Source organism: Drosophila simulans, chromosome 2R (assembly GCF_016746395.2).
Source record: "Drosophila simulans strain w501 chromosome 2R, Prin_Dsim_3.1, whole genome shotgun sequence".
Lineage (NCBI taxonomy): Eukaryota > Metazoa > Arthropoda > Insecta > Diptera > Drosophilidae > Drosophila > Drosophila simulans.
The window spans coordinates 13,469,715-13,488,928 of NC_052521.2; the positions used below are offsets into that span (position 1 = coordinate 13,469,715).

At 47.6% G+C, this 19,214-nt stretch overlaps 7 protein-coding genes across 9 annotated transcripts; 3 read left to right on the forward strand and 4 right to left on the reverse strand.

Moving 5' to 3' along the window:
• Window positions 1–80: 80 nt before the first annotated feature.
• On the reverse strand, window positions 81–7,544 carry LOC6734734 (major facilitator superfamily domain-containing protein 6). Of its 3 annotated transcripts, none has more exons than XM_039291918.2 (4): window positions 6,923–7,544; window positions 1,972–2,172; window positions 1,644–1,789; window positions 81–1,583 (listed from the first exon to the last, which is right to left on the reverse strand). In XM_039291918.2, exons 2-4 carry the CDS (start codon window positions 2,030–2,032, stop codon window positions 174–176), a joined length of 1,617 nt encoding a protein of 538 aa, XP_039147852.1. In that variant the 5' UTR covers window positions 2,033–2,172; window positions 6,923–7,544; the 3' UTR covers window positions 81–173. The 3 variants fall into 3 exon arrangements, with proteins under 3 accessions (XP_039147852.1, XP_039147851.1, XP_016027942.1); XM_039291917.2 differs by lacking the exon at window positions 6,923–7,544 and adding an exon at window positions 3,499–3,616; XM_016181816.3 differs by lacking the exon at window positions 6,923–7,544 and adding an exon at window positions 2,885–3,072.
• LOC6734735 (transferrin) lies at window positions 3,449–6,717 on the forward strand. Its single transcript, XM_002081702.4, has 4 exons — window positions 3,449–3,578; window positions 4,443–4,810; window positions 4,877–5,179; window positions 5,245–6,717. The coding sequence occupies exons 1-4, from the start codon at window positions 3,485–3,487 to the stop codon at window positions 6,622–6,624; spliced, it is 2,145 nt and encodes a 714-aa protein (XP_002081738.2). The 5' UTR covers window positions 3,449–3,484; the 3' UTR covers window positions 6,625–6,717.
• LOC6739456 lies at window positions 7,082–10,927 on the forward strand. The gene is made up of 3 exons (XM_039291916.1): window positions 7,082–7,188; window positions 7,610–9,706; window positions 9,826–10,927. The coding sequence occupies exons 1-3, from the start codon at window positions 7,153–7,155 to the stop codon at window positions 10,843–10,845; spliced, it is 3,153 nt and encodes a 1,050-aa protein (XP_039147850.1). The 5' UTR covers window positions 7,082–7,152; the 3' UTR covers window positions 10,846–10,927.
• A 224-nt stretch (window positions 10,928–11,151) lies between these two features.
• Window positions 11,152–11,880, reverse strand: LOC6739454 (thyrotroph embryonic factor). Its single transcript, XM_002076319.3, has one exon. The coding sequence runs from the start codon at window positions 11,820–11,822 to the stop codon at window positions 11,244–11,246; it is 579 nt and encodes a 192-aa protein (XP_002076355.1). The 5' UTR covers window positions 11,823–11,880; the 3' UTR covers window positions 11,152–11,243.
• Window positions 11,881–13,834: 1,954 nt separating this feature from the next.
• Window positions 13,835–14,541, forward strand: LOC6739453. The gene is made up of 2 exons (XM_002076320.4): window positions 13,835–14,093; window positions 14,151–14,541. The coding sequence occupies exons 1-2, from the start codon at window positions 13,918–13,920 to the stop codon at window positions 14,404–14,406; spliced, it is 432 nt and encodes a 143-aa protein (XP_002076356.1). The 5' UTR covers window positions 13,835–13,917; the 3' UTR covers window positions 14,407–14,541.
• A 610-nt stretch (window positions 14,542–15,151) lies between these two features.
• LOC6739455 lies at window positions 15,152–17,693 on the reverse strand. The gene is made up of 2 exons (XM_016172110.3): window positions 15,974–17,693; window positions 15,152–15,903 (listed from the first exon to the last, which is right to left on the reverse strand). The coding sequence occupies exons 1-2, from the start codon at window positions 17,565–17,567 to the stop codon at window positions 15,251–15,253; spliced, it is 2,247 nt and encodes a 748-aa protein (XP_016027945.1). The 5' UTR covers window positions 17,568–17,693; the 3' UTR covers window positions 15,152–15,250.
• A 106-nt stretch (window positions 17,694–17,799) lies between these two features.
• LOC6734736 lies at window positions 17,800–18,834 on the reverse strand. Its single transcript, XM_002081703.4, has 2 exons — window positions 18,421–18,834; window positions 17,800–18,364 (listed from the first exon to the last, which is right to left on the reverse strand). The coding sequence occupies exons 1-2, from the start codon at window positions 18,686–18,688 to the stop codon at window positions 17,889–17,891; spliced, it is 744 nt and encodes a 247-aa protein (XP_002081739.1). The 5' UTR covers window positions 18,689–18,834; the 3' UTR covers window positions 17,800–17,888.
• Window positions 18,835–19,214: the final 380 nt, after the last annotated feature.

A 19,214-nucleotide genomic window follows, 5' to 3' on the forward strand; every position in this document is an offset into this window, starting at 1 on the left:
CAGCTGGAGGGGCTGGAGCACTTGAGATCGCGTGTGCGCCAACAATCGAATCGAACAAACAAAAACCGAGAGCAAAGTCATTCAACTTTTGGACAACTTGTCTTTCTTTTTTTTTTCTCGTAAAAAATGCGTACAAAAATATGCAACAAAAATGGCATGTGATGTTACTATGTTTATCCCAAACGAATCTCCTCCATTTCCTGAGCGGGCGGCTGCTTGATCTCCTGTTCCGTGGGCGGTGCATATCCCTGTTTCGGCAGGAATTGCCTCTTCCTGGATGTGGGACGTATAACGATGTGGGCTACGCATGTGCAAATGGCGGCTATGGCAAAGTATTTAAAGCTCTCTCGTCCTCCCAGGCTTTTGAACATGAGTCCGCCGATAAGGGATCCGATCGAGAAGCCAAGTCCATCGTCCATGCCGGCCATCAATCCCTGAACGGTGGCCGATGTTCCCGGAGGAGCCACCGCCGAGGCGTAGGCCACGATGCACGTGTAGCACAAGGCATAGGTAATGCCCTGGAAAAAGAGCTCCACGCCCACCAGATACCAGGGATTGGGAATCCACGAAATCAGCGACAGTCGCACAGCGTAGAAGAAAAAGCACATGCTCATGCAGTGCACATAGCCCAGTTTCTTGATGATCTTTCCGCTGTAGAAGAAGAAGGGCACCTCGCCGGCTAGGCACTCAGCGGCCACCACCAGACCTTCGATCAACTTGATCTGGTGCATGTAACCAGTGGCCTCAGCCACCTGCTCCAAGTGCCAGAACATGAAGTATATGATGAAGGAGTCAATGATTCCCGCCATCGTGGCGAAGAACAGGAAGACCAGAATGGGTGGCTTGCGTACCAATTGCCAAACATCGCTCCATATGGACTCTGATCCACCCAGTTTCGGCAGCTTCAGCTTGGACACACTGAACAGGTCAAGCAAACTGAACACGCACATGATGATCAAGGCAGGCGTCAGACTTTTGACCGCATCCGTGGTCCACCAGTTCACTACGATTCCAGCTAGCATGGCAGTGGCTCCAAAACCAATGGTGCCCCACACCCGTTGTGCTCCGTACTTTTCCTGCTCCTCATCGCCCAGAAGGTCGAAGCAACAGGCATCGGATATGGAGTTCGTCACGTTGAAGCCAACGATTCCAATGCAGAGCAGGCATACGAACATCCAGAACTTGCCAGCTCCATAGATGCAACTATTTACGTGGCGCACCTCGCAGGATGCATTGATCCAATCGATGGTTGCAGGTTGCGTGAGGCAGATGTGGTAACTCTCGTTGCCATGAAGCAGATTCTGGTTGAGATTGAGGCCCGACTCGTTGGCTACAATTAGAGCGGAGAATTCACCTGCTTCCTTTTCCTGAATGCATTTTGCCTGGTGCGTGGTTTGGCAAAATGCGTTGGAGGATTGGATAATGGCATTGCAATCGGTTGGATTCCCCAGTAACGTCACATTCCATTGGGCACTTCCCTCGTCCAATGGAATGAAATGTGAGTTGTCGGGCAGGAAATAGAATCCGGCGAAGGCCAGTGTCATGATGAGGATAAGGGAGATGAAGATGAACTTGCGCAGACTCTGCAGGGAAGATTTTAGTTTAGTATTTATATTATTAGTTACTATGCATATCAAGCTCACCGTGAAATAATCGGCTAGGAAACCCACCAAGGGTTTGGCTAAAACATAGAGTAGGGGCAAGGCGGCCGTAATATAGCCCATAACATCCGGTGGAACACCGATCTGCTTGCCGATCACCGACAGTTGCGGCAGTATGGGTCCCATGGCTAAAAGTAGACAATTTGCACAAAAGTTTATAAAATTGCAGCAGATTCTACCACCATATATTCGATAATGCCAGCGATAAGGACATTTTGATACGAAAGAATACCAAGTATTGATTGGTATCACCATGTTATTGCAAAATCGGCTCTAATTTTGGATTGTTAAGATATAACTTTACACTCACCCGCCATGAAAAAGAAGAAATGTGCCTTGATGGGCAGCAGGCGCCTGTTCAATCGCACCATTGTCCAGTCCGTTAGTTATGGCTAGTGTATCACAGTTCGGATGTTTCCATGCAATCCTCTGGTTATGCCTTCTACCCAGATAAGATCATAATTTTCGCACGTCTACCTTCGCCGTTCGACGTTCTTAAGGGATCTGTCGTCTGGTGGTGAGAGTGTTTAAATAGTCACAGCCATATGGATGTAAATCAGAGAATGCTAAACTATATCTAATCACATCGCGATAAGATGCTAGTCCAGACTATATAGAAGTTTGTAGTCGGCTGCATAAAAGTTCTATTGAGATAGCCAAAGGAGCATAACACTCCGGAACAACGAATCTTATCTTGATTAAGACCGTATGTGCGATAAAGATTTTAGGGCCTGCCATAATAAATATGCCTTTGAGGCATGCCCAAGATCCAAGATCCACCACTTATGCCATTCAACTCAATTAGTTATTGCGCGCGTTGTGTAAGTTCCATATAACTTATATATACTTTGTTAATAAAAACCGGTTTGCGGTACCAAATCACTTGCAAACTTGACACAGAAAAAATTGCTCTTTTGCCAAACCCGAAATAATAATAGTCGTTGGCACCAACTTTCAACTTTCGTAGATTGATCATTAATCAAACACAATTTAGAAATCCCTAGAAATAGCAGGGGAGTTACGGAAAAAAACCAAAGGTGCGTGAATGATGCTAACTCAAGTTTTAACCGGGAAGCCATAGAAGTGCTTCACTTGACTACGTTAAGTTGTGATGAGCAAATGTTTTGAATACAATGAAATTGCACGACTGTGTACAGTGTTAATTAAGTATATTGATTATCTGACGAGCAATTAGGTTCACGCGATTAAAATAATCCACCCACAAGTGACGATTTCCCTGAGATCAAGTTGTACAAGTATACGGACGCCAAGAGCTGCGGTCAGCGACTGAGGCAAGCAAACAATGCCGAAAGGCATGCAGTTCGTATGGAAACTGATAAGTCAAGTTGGCCGATAAGGCTTCCGTCAATCATATGGTGGGTATATACATACTAAATGGCCCAACCATAATTGATAAAGCGCAGACTGGTCAGCTGCTTAATGTATAGGATTAATGTTTTTGTTTATACAGGTAAACAGGTAATCCCCGCTTAGATTCTCTCCCAGAAGGCGCTAATCAATCAGAGAGCTATCCAAAAAACCCCGCCTGACTCATCATCAGCTGTGCGTAGCTGCTTTGTATTCCATTATAATCCACTGGCGATCTCGTTCTGCAGCCGGAGCTTGGAGCGGAGCTTGCTCGGATCGGGTTTTACTCGCTGGCATCTGGGAGAGGGCTGGCTTCAGTCGCCGTCGATCTTCCAATGCGAGTGGTTCGGGCTTGAAGCCAACTAGTCATTGAGTAACTAACCTAATCCCGACTATTAGCCGATCTCCAGTGAGAATTAACAATTAACGAGCAGTTGACGCAATCGAAGCTTAGAATGCAGTGGCTTACACTTATTTCGGTGGGGCTGTTTGCCTCGTTCTTATCAATATCAATGTGCGTGGCTGTGCAACCGCCCGATGATGGAAAATGTAAGTCAATCAAAGATGAGGGGCGTATTGCCTTTTGTCTGGAAATATAAATAAAAAAGTATGCAAACTGGGGTAATTAGTAGACGAACTGATGGCGATAACTGATAGATGAGCTTGTGATTGTAATTAAAATTATTGTTAAAGCTGGACTAAGATGTATCTCAATCATTAGCAAGATTAGGGTTGTAATTAATATGTTATATGTTAATTTTCCTAAAGTTTAGCAATCATCTAAGGCATTAAACTATGAAATAAGAAGCTGTAAATACTGACAGCAGCTGATTATATTTCAAATATATATGCTATCTTCTCAAGCAACAATGTTAGTCAATCTAAAAAGTGGTTTAGAGTAAAAATAAACTTTTAATTACAATTCCCACACAGTCAGGTTCATAAAACACCGTTTCAAAAACCACCAATCATGTATCTTTTAATCGAAATGCAATGCGAGAGAGCAGACGACCTTCGGCACTCCACCGGGTGTAATCAAAATCCGCTAGAGACAGCCGATCGAAAAACCTGTCCCGACCTTGGAGCTCGTGATCCACTGCCCAAAAAAGCGTCCGGGCAGAACTGACTTGTCTCCAGTTTGCACCACTAAGCGAATTCTGCGAATGCAGCGCACTTAATCAGGTTTTCCCCGACAACTGCGTTACCTGAGGGGAATTTTTAATTTAAAACAGACAGGTGAAATACCCCGCTCAGATAATATCTTTTCCGAAAAACTGCATGCGAAAGATACTTCAAAATAAACACAATCATAATTAATGCCGCGGCTAGTAACTGGTTTTTCGCCGATCGTATACTAAGCAGATGTCCAAACTTTATACAAAGATTAACTTGCTCCTCCTCCTCCTCCCGCAGTGCGTGTTTGTGTGGTGGAATCGCGTGGCGTTTATCGGAAAACCCCCAAGTTCTGTCCGCTGCTGGAGGCGAAGAGCAACATCGAGTGCGTCATCGGCGTGGATCGGTTGGATTGCGTGAGGCGTATCCACAAGGGCACCGCCCACTTTGGAGTGCTCACCTCGGAGGATCTGGTGGCCGCCCGCTGGGCCAGCGTGGAGATCCTGGTGGCCAGCGAGTTGCGCTCCCACGAGTCGCACTTTGAGTACGAAATTGTGGCGGTGGTGGACAACAACGCCAATATCCATACAGTTCATGATCTTCGGGGTGCAAGGCTGTGCCATCCTGGCTACGGTCTGGGCAATCACTGGACGGAGGTCCTGGCTAATGTAGGTCACCTTAATGGCTAACTCATAAAAATACTCCAGTTTTGATTGTATATGACTCCTTTACAGTACTTTGAAGCTGCCATGGTCTCAAAGACCTGTGATCCCGAAATGACCGTCACGGAAGATCGGATAGCATCCACAGCCAAGTACTTCGGTCCCAGTTGCAAGGCTGGTCCTTGGGTGCCCGATCCCAAGCAGGATCGCATCCTAAAGAACCGATATCCCTCGCTGTGCGAGATGTGCTACGAACCGGATAGCTGTGACCAGACCGACAAGCACTGGGGACGCCGCGGAGCTCTCTATTGTCTGACCAGTGGTGGCGGCAACGTGGCCTGGGCTCGTCTGGATGATGTGCGCAGTCATTTTGGAGTGAGTTTGATGCATGCAATCTTTGCTTTAAATATTTCTGAAAAACTATCTTGACTTCTTTTTAGTTTTCTGGCATTCCGGCCCAGTCGAATCCCTCGGACTTCAGCTATCTCTGCCCGGATGGTCATCTGCAGCCATTGAACGCCAGTCAACCATGCGTTTGGGTGGCCAAGCCGTGGCCCGTGGTGGCTGCCCGTCGCACCCATGCTGCCCAAGTGCAGCGTCTGGTCACTGGACTCAATCACGACGAGCCAGATAGTTGGCAGCATGCGCTGCTCAGCCTGCTGGAGACTTACCACGTTTTCACTGTGCCACTGGATAATGTGATAGCTATTGATGACTACCTGGACCAGGCCACCGCATTCCAGTCCGCCTACAGCTTCCCGGAATGCAATCCACCGCGTTCTATTGTCTTCTGCACCACTTCCATCATCCAGCACATCAAGTGCTCCTGGCTGCAGGAGGCTTCTCAAGTTTATGGTGTGCAACCGAACATTCAGTGCGTCCGCACCATAGATGAGCAACAGTGCCTGGATAATACCAAGTTCAAGGAAACAGATGTGGTGTTGGTGGATCAGGAAATGCGCGTGAAAGCTCAGCGGGATTTCAATCTAGTGCCATTGCTATACGAGTTCGCAGCGGATATGCATGATCGGTATGTGACCATTGCGCTCGTACACAAGGATGCCAAGTTCGAGAGCTTTAAGGATCTCAAAGGAGCCAGAGCCTGCTTGCCATCCTTCGAGGGAGCTGCCCATTTGTCCGTTCAGGAGACTATTGTCAATGCCACTGGCAAGGTGCAATCGCTGCACTCTTTCTTCAACCGCGACTCCTGTTTGTGGAATCCCCAGAGCGGCCGCAAGTGTCCTCTTCACTACCAGGGCGACGAAGGTGCCCTGCGTTGTCTTTCCGAGGGCGCCGACGTGGCCTTTCTCAGCTCGGATGTCTACAAGAAGTATGTGGCCGGCAACCTCACCTCGAATTGGTTGACTCCTGGTAATCACAAGGATTTCCGGGTGTTGTGCCCATACGGCGGCATTGAGAAGCGCTCCCACTTTGAGTACTGCTACCTTCATTGGACCACCCGTGGCCACCTGATGACGCACAACTCCTCGCTGACGCGACGCAATGAGATCTATAACTCTTTGCGGGATATGGATCAGTTGTTTGGTAGGAAGTACAAGAGTGAGACGCGTCCATTTACCCTCTACGGCATCTTTGATAAAAGGAACAATGTGCTGTTCCGGGACGACACCGATGGCCTTCTGGGCCTCCAGGAGCTGCACCGCGACAATGCCAAGCGCGTGATGGAGCACATCTACGATCGGTATGCCAATACCCAGTACTACAGGAATTTCGACGAGAGTGGAGCCATGAAATCCAGTCATAACTTGGGAATATTGCTTGCCTGCTTATTATTTGTAGTGGGTCAGCTGTTTGCCTAGTCCTGAGCTCAACACTAATTTTATTTATTGTGATATTACGCTAAACTTAAGTTAAGAATAACAATGGCTTCAAACCGAGCTTTATCACCCAAACGGACTTTTTAAATTTGAAAAAGGGCGGCTATTGTCGATAGAAAAATATCGGATGAACAATCGATAACATTAGCTAATCAAAGGTGGTTGAAGTTTAAAATGCATTTAAACAGTTCAGAGTTCTACGCTCTTAATTAAAGCATCACATTGTAATGAACGTTGAAAATAAATAACTAAATTTAATGAAACCTTTTTTAATACCTACCAGTTGCATTTAAGCATGCCAGCTCTTTTCAGCACTGGCGGATCAGCTGATTGTGTTATTGCTGGCCTCTTTGTTGTTGCTATGTACAAGGATTTGGTTGCCAGGGAAACAGGAAAAAATGTCACAACTGAGCTGCATTACGATTGATTAAATTTACGTGGCATACGGCATTTACTTCTATTAATTCGCAGTATATTTAAGCACATTAAACAGCATTTATTCCTTCTAAAATGTCAAGAAATGCGGGGCGAACCAGCAGCAAAAAAGTAAGCCCAAAGAAAGGCACTTAAAAACGGCAGAAAATATATATATCAAAAGCACAAATATATAGTACACCTTTCCATTGATTGGCAGCCAACAGCGATTTCACTTATTTGCACATCAATTTCACTCGCTCACAAAAACCAAACAAACGAACTTCTTACCATTTGCACCTGGCGCACTGTTAGATATGCAGCTTAGTTTTCGAGTTAATGGCAATCAAAGCCTTATTGCCCATTAGCACACACCTTAGCATTTTAATAGCGCAGCACATATGTAATAGCATTCAATTAAACTAATAAACGAACCGATCGCCACACACAAAAAAAAATATGTTAAGATTGGGTCAGTGTTGTAAAATGCTAAGGAACAGTGCTGAGCACCCCGACAGGCTGTTATGATTTCAAAAATCTTTTCAAATTGCAGGTCAAAACGGAAGTGCCAAGGAAGGTCACTAAATCACCAGCAACAAGTGTACCGGCCCCCACAAGGGAATCGAAGGAGCGAAGGTCACTGGCCAAACAACCGGACAGCTTGGAAGGTGAAAAAATTGCGAGGAAAACCACAACAGCAGCGCAAGCTACGACCGGCAGCAAAAAGCCATTAGCCACGGGGAAAAACAAGGAAAGGGAGTCCTTGAGCAAGAGAACCACTCCGTCCCCAGGTGCATTGCGTGCCACCACCAGACACACAGCCACGACCACAAACCCACCCCTGCAGTCCAAGACCACCAAGACCGCGAAGCCAGTGGCCAAATCGAAGCCCAATGCAGTTCTGGACACGTATCACAGTGTTACGGTTGCCTCCCCACCGCAAAAGCGCAGAGAACATGCGGAGCAGGAGAAAGAATCGCCCACGCCTTCATCAAAAGAATATTCCCCTGTTGCACAGGCTAAAAAGGAGCACAAGCCCCCGTCTCCTTCCAAGGGAGATGCTCGTGTTGTTCCGGCGAGAGCCAGAACTTATACCCGCACCTTGGATCCCGAGGAAGTGGTTATCCTTAAGCGTGAATCCGCCAAGCATAGAAGCGAAGTGGAGGCCAAGCAATCAGAGCCTGTGAAACAGCCAGTGGCCTTTGAAGTCAAGTTCGATGAAGCCAAAAAGACAGAACCAGAGTCCGATCACTACTCCGATGACTTTGAGTCCTATGAATCGGATTTCGAAACCGATGCCAGCACGCCCGAGGAGGAGGAGTCCGATGAAGCGCAGGAATCCTCATCGTCCGAGGCGGAAGTGGAGGAGGAGCGGGAGGAAGAGGATTCGGAGCCCACCCAAAATCCCATCACGGTGATCCAACGCGACAAGGATCAGGAGCGGAAATTGGACTCCGGTCATTATGACATGCATTTGCGCAGAAATCCCTTGAGCAGTCTGTCCACTCAGAATCAGTATGATAGCTTCGATACCAATTCGATGGCCAACTCAGAGCAGCTGGACTCCGGCATTAGCACAACTGGCTTGGAGAAGCCCCGGAGTGGAGAGGCTAACGTGTACTACGGTGGCTACTCGGGATTCGTCTCCCATCCCGTGATCAGTCGTCGCGGCGAAGAGCTGATGGCCAAATTGCGTTTCGACCAACTGAACTACCACCTGTTCGAGATGAAGCCGCTCAGCTACGAGGGATTCATGCAGAGCTATGGAAAGCTGAATGCCAGTCAAGTGGCCACGCAGACGCAGTCGCCCCAAATGGACGGCGAGTGCCAGACGCTGGAGGTGCACAGTCGGAGCAGTTGGACCCAGCATCCACCGCACTATGGTGGGCAATGCGTCCTCAGCTGCAGTGTCGATGCAGAGCTGGATGAAACATGGAGCAAGCAACCTGCAGATGAATACGAAGCTAGCCTTTCTCGATTGGAGCAACTGCATCGCGTGGAGCAGTCGCGCTCCCAGCAACTGCAGCAAAAGAGATTGGCCAAGAGCACGGATCTGGAGCGACTGAATTCGTTTCTTCACAAGGCTGGCAGACTCATGGGACTGGTTTTGGAGGGCAATAAAAACCACGGCCAGGGGAATAGTTCTCGAAATGTACCACTTCAGACTGGACTGCTGAACGCTCTGCCCGTGCGCCGAATTTTTGGGAGTGCCGGAAATGGACACCTGGTAGTCACCGTGCATGAGTGTCCTCCGGACAGCAATGTCTATAAGGAGGACTTTGCCAGCCTGCTGATGGTGTGGTCACTGGCCAATCCCGGCCAGCCGTTGCGCCTGCTCTCCACCTGGGCGGAAGTCAGTCGTGTGGCACTCTCTGGACAGGCCCAGGATATCGTAGTGGCCGGACTGAGAGATGGCAGTGTGGCTATGTGGGATCTGCGCGAGACGCACAGCTACTGTTCCAAGTTGGATGGCCATCTAACCCATTTCGCAGCCACACAATCGGTGGTTCCCATGCCGGAGCAACAGGACAAGGAGGTAAATGCCATGGATCTGGGCGCCGTGGTGGATGTGCGCAGCTTTAGATCACACTTGACTAACGGAGGAATAGCTGCAACTAGTGGATTGCAGACGACGTACAAGGAAGTTCAGGTAGGTTTTAATTTAGTATATATTTATGAATTCATTGTACCTATCAATACAAACATTGCAACAAATATAAAGATCTATATAGATACATATAATTAAACATATATGCAATCCTTTGACAGTACGCCTCGCTGAATGACTCCGGCCTGCTGACCATGTGGACCCTGGTGGAGGGCGCCTCGTCCAGCAACAGCAACGAGTTCAGTTCGCCATGGGCACGGGTGAAGCTCCTGCAGAGTGGCAGCTGTGATCTGAGGAGCTATCTGGAGCGACGCCTCCTGAAGAGCCATCAGAGTGCGTACGAGAAGACCAAGTCCCTGTTCCAGGGCAACATCTACAGCGATGATGTGCTGCGCGAGCTGAATGAGACGCAAACGCTGACCACGGCGCTTCAGGGACAGGGATTGCAGGGCCTGCGCTTCACCAGCATCGATACGGGCAGTGAGCTCATCTACGTGTGCACCAATCGGAACTTTGTGCTCTGCTGCACCCGTAGTTTAAAGACGGAGCGCTTCTCGAGGATCGCTGTGAACGAAAGTCGTTTCCTGTTCCCCACCTCGTTGTGTGTGCTCTCCAACGAGAACTATGTGGCCGTGGGTCTGTCCAATGGATCTGTGATGATACTCAACTGCAATCAGCGGCAGCGGCAGCGCCAGAGGAATCAGCAGAGGCCCAAGACCGGACTGCCGCCGGCCACGGATGAGCCCGATCCCGAGACGGGCAAATCGTGTGCCATTCAAAACATCATACTGAACGAGCGAAGATCATTTGACCAGCAGATGGATCACAATCCATCGTACGATGCCCGACCCAACACAGCTCTGGAGCTGATTGAGCGACCCAGACGTTCCTACGAAATGAGGGTCTTTGACCAGCAGCTGCTCCTAAGCGGCAGCGGTCTGCGCCAGCATCTCGTCCAGGCCCTGATCCTCTCCAGCGACGGCTGGCAGCTTTCTGCCCTCACCAATGGCACTGTGCGTCACTACGACTTCTATCGCGACAGGGAGTTACCCGTAAAGGAGCCAATGGACACTCGCCTCAAGGTGACGGACATTGCCGGTGCTCGCAGTTCTGGACAGGAACAGGTTCTGCTCATCCTGGACTCGGCTGGAAGGGTGCAGTCGCGCACTCTGGACTACTAGCTTGTTAAATATTTTCTAATTATTTGTATGCGTTTGTTGAAAACTTTTCTAAAATGAAATAAACTCGAACTAGTCCTACTCACTTTTAATCAATTTTAATGGTTTCTATTGCACAATTTGTGATATATAAATGATATATATGAATTTATAGCACTATTGTGATTTAGGAATATATTCCTTAAATTAGTAGATGGGCCAATATTTATATATCTGAATAACATATTTTTTTAAGGGGCACTTGCATATACATATATGAATATATGAGTATATTATTAGAATATCCTTGGTATTTATTTTAAACATTTATTAACATCAAACTAAATAATCTCACTAGCTTCCCTCCGTTGATATGTACACTTTTCCATCTGCTCCCGCAACCTGGTAACTTATCCGACAAGTCACACCTGCCTGGCCATGGACAACATGCCGCCGGCTGTTGTGGCTCCAAGGAGCTGGCGCACCGTTTGCAGCTCATCGCGAAGTGCCAGGACCTGCGCCCGCAGAATGGAGTTCTCCTGCTCCAGCAGCGCCGCTCGGAATGCTATCCTATCCTCGCGGATTTTACGAGCATCTCTGGACTTCTTGGCCGCCTCGTTGTTTCGCTTGCGCCGCTCAAAGTACTTGGCATCCTTTTGAGCCTCCGGAATGGGTCGCTTTTCGCCGCGGACGCGACGGTGCACAAAACCCGGAAACATGCCGCCTCCAATCACGCCCACACGATTGAGCTCCATCAGCGGAAATTCCAGGGCCTGGAGAGCGTGACTTGGTGGTGCGATGTACTCGAAGGCTGGTAGAGATTCCGACGATCTCTTGGCACCGATCATGCCGGGAAAGCCCAGACCGGTCAATCGGAGATTCTGGGGAATGGAAATGGAGTAGGACGGATTGTTCTTGGACTCCAGTTCCGCATCCAGTTCGGAGTGCATCGATACGGTCTCGGTGACATCCAGGATGGGCGACTGGGCGGGCGAGTGCATCCTTTATCGGTGACTTCCGTTCGCGCCGACGGCCGGGCTATATCTGAATCCAGCTCCTGGCTAAGGAGCCCGCTACTGGCGACCACCTGCCTGCCGCGGTAATTATAGGTTCTTGTCACACAACTCCCCCCCACGTACACACACACACTCACACACCCCCATTTTGGGGCTAATTCTAAGCCAGCCACAACCCTCCATCGCCGGCTGATTCAACCAATCACGCAATGTTGACTGTAATTATTCGTCAAATACATGACACTTGGCCGGGGCCGCATGGCATTTATTTGTGCTGCCCGGTTACAAGGACTTCATATAACTGGTTAGCCAGATTACATGCCCCAGCCCAGTCCAGTCTCCCTCACCCCGCCAGCCGCCCACTTCTTGGCCCTTGGAGTTGGCCAACTGTTATGTGGTGGGGCGGAGATAGTATGGCTTACCTATTGTCCATGCGCTGACCAATGAGAGTGACCCTGGCTATCGACCGGCATTTTGTGGACGAATGTTCCACGATAACAGCGGTAATAGTCTGAAAGAGGCGTGGTGGAAGGCCCAAAACTAATTGCACTCACTGAAAGTAATCCTTTAGGATATCTTACTATATAGCTAAACATAGGATATACCATTTTTAGTCATTACATAAAAATGAATCGATCCAAATTTAACCAATAAATTGATTTATAGATATACTATTACATATCCTTGATCCTTAAACTGTTAGTTCTTGTCAATTCCTATCACTTCAATGCACTTGATCAGTTATTCTAGCCATATCTTCAATTGATCTATATGAACTTTTTATTTCCAAGGATTTTCAGTCTTAAAAGATTTTTCCAGCGTGTACCAATCGATTTCAGTAGTCCTAAGAGGAATAGGTTCCCCTCCTTTTAACTGAGCTAAAAAAACTTTTTTTTTTTTATTTAAAATTATTTAATATTATTCAATATTTGTAACCTAACTTGTTAAAAAAAACATGAATTCTTGTTATGTAGATTCCATGACTTAAATACGACTATCTTTCTCTCTCTCTTTTTCTCCTTCAGCCCAAGTTGTTTTAATATTATCATATTATTATTATCAAATTTCAAAGGTTATCTCTATAAAATTATTCGAGTATTACTCTTGCATTTAATTTGCTAAAACTGCAAAAAAAAAAAAACCGCAGTGTCAGAAAGTTGCAATTTGCCTAATCCGCTATTATTAAGACATCAAAAAGTTGTTACCAACTTTATTTTGATCAAGCATGATTCTTCAAAATCGTAAAATTTCCAAATATGCCCACTCACGACATCCAAGAACCCGCACAGCCAACAACCATTGACATGTAAATGAACTCCGTGTGTCGTCTTCAACCCGTTCCGTTCCGTTTCGGGTTGAGAAAGTGTCACCTGTTTGTTTGCCGGGGGCAAATTGGCAGTTTGGGTCACGGAGTCCTTGCCGTCTCCGGCAACCGGAAGTCGCATCCTTATGGCGTTTCATAATGTATGCGCTAATTTATTATCTGTTGGCAAAAGTTTGGGCCATACATAGTTAACCCTTTGACTGTCATGCCACCGTTGTCGTTTATGGTGTTTTGGCCCAACTGAGAGCTGAGCCCGGACATAATGGATTGCGTGCCGGAGTGACATGTCTGGAGAATTGGAGGCAGTCTAATATCCATCAAAGGGTCGAGCGAGATGGATTCGGAATACATTGTACATATGTACAAGCAGTACGTTTTGGAATCGGTTTGAATTAGTTTGCATTACCAAACCACCAAGCTACTACTTCTTTTGACCCACCCTGGAGACCCATAATGCATTGGGAGGATCGTTTTGGACACAGGCTATTTATGCGTTAGACAAATTACCGGGTAATCTAGACAGTAGAACACGTTATTGCTTCGATGTTTGTTTGGTCAGTAATTGAGGAGCAAACCTCGGGGACTCGCGGTGGACAAACCGTTAATGACACCTTTAATTGGATGACATTAGCACCCAGGGCCTGGGGCATGACCAAGTGGGCCCTGCCCCATCATACAGTCATAGGAATAGGCTTCGCTCAGCCTGTCCCGGAATAGAATTCACCTAACAAGTATTCACCGTACAAAGAAATCGAAATGTGTGACGAAGGATCGATCAGGGAATGTGAGCCCACCACCTTGCGGCTTCCTTTCAACAGCTACCACATCAATTTGCCACTTTATATTTTGGACATGGTGCGCATCTTCCAGGATCATCCCAAGTACAGCAATGGTATCCACGAGGAGCACATCCTGGAGATGCTGGAAAAGGAGTAAGACAGATCGAGTAATGCACTTAATGGTAATGGTAATGCTAATCATCTAAATAGACCCTTCGCCTGTGGCGATCTGGAGTCGCAGGTGAAGACCGCTCTGCTGGACCTAACGGCCAAGGGATTCATACGCTTCATTACCAATGGATACCGCACACTGGGACCCATCGCCAAGCTCTCCAATGCCCGTTCAACGCGCCACTTTAACATGACCTGGCAGCGCATTGCCGAGCTGCAGAAGGTCAACTGTCCGAGCCTGGAGGCGGGATCCATCTCCAGCGGACTCTGCACCCAGCGCGGAGCCAACTACTAAATGCTTTCGCTGTTTGTTGTGTTCACCATTTCATTTATTGAGTTCAGTTCCTTACAGATCAGCAGAGTAACGCGCCACACACAGTCCACACTGCTTCCAAATTGTAATCGTCTAGTAAAATGCCCACAAATCCAAGTTTCGGGGTAGTTGAGTACGGGTGGTCATAATCATCATTATGTTGGGAACACATGTCGCGGGGTCTGCCATCCTTTTGACACTTAACCAGGCTAATTATTGTCAGGGGTTGGAATGTCGCAGGTGTTTATAGGGGAAATGCTTCCGAAACTGATTTAAGTATTACCATTGTGAAGGCCAACTATCCCTGTTTGTGATCTGGAGTACATCCCCGACGAACTCTGCCCCAAAGTGACCCTTGGCCAGGCCCATTACCCTTTTGGCCGAACCGTTTAGATTGTCAACACCAGGAAAATGGAGGACACAAGGAGGACCTGTCGTCATCGCAGTCCGCATATGCGCCCGCGAAGCAAACACGCATGGGATCCCGGCCAGGTGGTATTTATTGCCTCTCTAATCATTGCGGCATAATCTATTAGCACCCCACCCGACAGATCCGCGCTTCCACGTCCAAAACGGTGTCCCTTGATTTTTTGCTTTTGCACATTAAAGGCAATTATTTTTATTGTTTTAGTTCCGAGACAGTTTTGTGTTTGTCATTTGCCAATGGCTGTTCCGCGCTCATAATTGAACCAGCCCCAAGATAGGACATTAATCAAGCCATGTGACATCTGGATAACATGTTGGAACATAGTCAGTTTATTGGGATCGCTCCGAAGTAGCGATAATTCAAAATTGTATTACATTTTATTAACATTATCGGCACGACTTATTTGCTAGCCTGGGCGTAGTTGCGTCGCACTAGCTCTTTAGGTATATCTTTCCAATTGTCCAGGAAGCGAATTAGGAAGCCATCCGGCAGGCGCTGTACCAGGTGTACATTCAACACCACGTTTAGCAGCTTTAACTTGAGATACTCAATGGAATCCATTGTCGTTTGGTGTGTCAGATATTTTGACCTTACAATTCCCTCAATGTGAAAACTAACGCTGCGGTGGGGCTTCAAGCTGTCCACGTTTTCACATGGAGCCAAGCAGATCAGGGGCAGGAACTCCGTGTTGCCGTAATCCACATAGAAGATCATGTACTCATTGGGAAATTCATTGATTATTTGGGCGCGATAGTAGCGACCATCACTGTAGAGAGCAAGTACAATGTCGAGAAGACGCGGTTTCGACTTGAAGGTCCGTTTGTTAACTGGCACATCCTTTCTGTCCCACACCAACGGCGGAGATTCGTCAAAAAACTGGCCATAAACCTCGGTGGGTCCATTAATGAAGGTGATCTGGATTCTGACAGTGCTGCCGATTTCAACAGGCACTGGTGTATCAAAGATTGTCTCCGGAAGAGCTCTAGCTAGTTCCACATCCTTGGTGGCGCCATTTGGAGCAAAGGGCTCATGAGCCAAACGACAATTGTTACCTTGCAAATACGCAAATATTAAAACCTTTACCTTTTAAACCAAATTTTCATTTCATTATCTGTAACTTACCCTTAAAGCAGCCATTCAGCTTGGGATCGTAGTGCCGGCAAATGCGTTGCTCGTCCTTGGGACGAAATCCAAGAACTGCCTTCAGAGGATCACTGGTGCTCTCATCGATTTCATTCAGCATGGCTATGTCTTCCTCGGTTATTCCAGCGCGATATTTAGTGGCGGTTGTTTTTGTAGGTCTGCATAACCTATCCACGACCATTTCGGCCACTAGTGTATTATCATTGTTTTCGTGCACTCGAATCTTAATAAACGTGTTAACGAAGCGATGCATATTGTCGATATCACAGTTGATTAAATCGCATCTAATGGCCAGTGCCGGCCACTGTTTGATGTCGTTCGGCAGTTTATATATTGTTTCGTTGCCGACAAGGTGAATGTGATTGCCAAAGTCGATAAGGTACGCATCATATCCTCCGCCCGCATTACTCGAGTTGATGGTGATCCGTAAAATGATGTTGTCGGTACTGTCGTAAACAGCAAAAATGTCTCCGTAGTCGGGCAGCTGGTCCAACGCCTTCAATGGCCGTTGTCGCTGGAGCAGCTTCTTAATCATTTCACAAGTGGGATCCCATTTAGCCACATAGACGCAATTATCCGTTTCGTCCACGTGCACTAAAACGGCATTAACTACAGTATTCTCTGGAAAGGCAGCCGTGTTCTTCAAGATTTGATTGTAGATACCACGACTGGTCGTCTCAGTGCCGCCTTTGGGAGGCAATAGGAATAGGTTTTTCTGAGTTTTTGGGAGCTGCTCGTGAACTTTTTCGATGGCTGCAGCAGGGACCTCAGGAGGATTGCTGTTAGTGGTGTTCTTGGAGGCCTTGTTGCAGATACCAGTTCCAATCGCTTGAGTTCTTTGTTTCGCAGCCAGAAGGGACTGATTGTCAAAAGTTTCTGAAGCGGAAGCTTCGGGACGCACTGTATTGTTAGTCTTTAAAGTTTCCACGACAATCTTCGAGCCCACTGGGATCTCTTCTTTTTGTAGTTGGAGGAGATCACATTCAATAGACTGGGAACCACCACGACCCTCATCAAGCTGTTTGTGGAAAGGCATAGTCTCCTCTACTTGTAGTTCCATGTTCTTGGAACTTTCCAAAGGCTGCAGAGTAGCAGCCTTACACTGTTTTGAGAGGTTTTCATTGACCACTGTAATCGCGTCGAGCTGGGTTGTCGAAGAGGCTTCCTGCACAGTCACGACGGGAACCTCCTCCGATGCGGAGGAGGGCAGACATTCCACGAAGGCCGGCTTCGAGGACTGACAATCCGCTTGTAAACCTGAGCGAATCTTCGAATCTGGATTGTCGATGGATTTCTCGAAATATTCATGGTCCCCCAATCTGGCAGACTGGCGGTTGATGTGTAGTTGCAGATTCAGCTTCATTACGTGTGCATTCACTTCGCTCAGACTGGCCACCAAGTGATCGTGCAGCGGAATGAGACTCCTGTCCACCGGATCTGCATGCGACAATTTTTCTGTGAGCTCCGTGTGAATTTGATGCACTTCGGTTTGATAGGAGCGTAGATTCCCCTGAAGCTTGTGCATGTTGCTATCAAACAGTTTCATTATCATCGAAATGTCCTCCAGATTCATTTTAAACAAACAATTTAACACGAAAACAATTCAAAGAAAATTCTTCGCGCAGAAGCAAGAGGAAGAGAAGGAAGGCGTTGCCAGATGTTGCGGCGATGAAAGCTTCGATTAACAAAATGCAAGGTCGATGACGATGTTATGGTTGGTGAATTGGCTAATTTACTTGAATTTGGCGGCTGTTCAACAATTTCATCGACTTTTCAGAAAAAAACCACGCATACTAAGACGTAAATATTATCGAATAACTTGTTTTTATTAAAAAAACATAGCCAAATGTATACACAAACAATTTAATAAGCACTGCGCCCACTCAAAGTCCTTTCACAGGTGTTCAGTGGGACTCTTGAGCGGTGCCGTGACCGACTTGCTGCAGGACACAAACTCCTTGCTGGGCTGGACACAGCTTTTCTCGCGATCGTAGATGCCCAGAAAGGCGCGGCAATTGGAGCAGTACAGGTACTCATTGTTGTCCGCGGAAATAAGGCAGGGCAGGAAGCACAGAGGCCAGCAGGAGACCACCCAGGCGGCACAGCAGCCGTTGTTCGAGATCTCCGTGGCAGCCTTGATGAGCGGCCGCCTGCTGCTCGCGCAGCACGGACAAAAGATGCGCCCCTCCGCCGGAGTCCAGCGTTCGATGGAGGCGCGATAGCAGCTCCTTCGATGCGCCATCGACTTCTCCACCGGCCGTGAACACGAGCAGCTGGGCTTCTCAGTTTTGTAGGAGGCTTCACTGCCGGCAGCAGGGTCACCGGCGACAGACCCACCACTGCGACCAGAAATCTTCTTTTTGGCCATATCTAAAGATGGAGAAGTTACCGAATGACAATCATAGGCAATCGCAAAGAACTCTCACATTTCTCCGCCTTTTCGGCCATTTGGGACTCGGATAGACCCGTCATCTTGCTAATCTTCGAGAGCCGCTCCTCACTGATGCCGTGATCCGCGGCCAGCTTGTGCAGATTCTTGATTTTATCCGTGGTCACTGCGTATATCTCCGGATGATCCTGTTCGATGTGGCGCACCAGTTCACTGGTGTCGTAGCGGGAGCAACGGATCACCTTCATGCAGTGCAAACAGCGCAGTGATTGCGTATCACTTGGTTTCGGATTTGTCTGGGACATGGCCCTATTCGCTTTATAACTCTAGAGATACTTTTACAACAGTGGAATACATTAGACGACGAATGGGTTTTGTTACTGTTATCATTATTTTTTTGATGCCAGAATCCTTGAAGGGAAACTGCTCACTCAGTCGTTTTCCATAAACTTAAAACCAACATCGGTGCACACACGCATTAGGATTTATTTTATGCAGATGTGTGAATTGAAAAACCCTCGGCATCAATCAGCTTAAGCCAATGTATATGGTATATGGGTTCTCCCGCCTTCAATAAAGACCAGCAGAGAACAGCAGGTATCCCCAGTGCTATTGTGAAATGGAATCTTTGGAGTGGGGCCACTTGAGCCACCCAACCGTGGACTTGTCGACTTAATCCAATCGCCTTCGAGCACCCTGTATCCATAATGCTCTTTGGCTGCGTCAACATTTTATTGTCAGTCATTTTCCGACACCCCCCGCCGTCCCCTTCATCCACACAATCGGTTTCGTTCATGTGCCACGCCCCCTTATCCCAACGCCCAAATGATT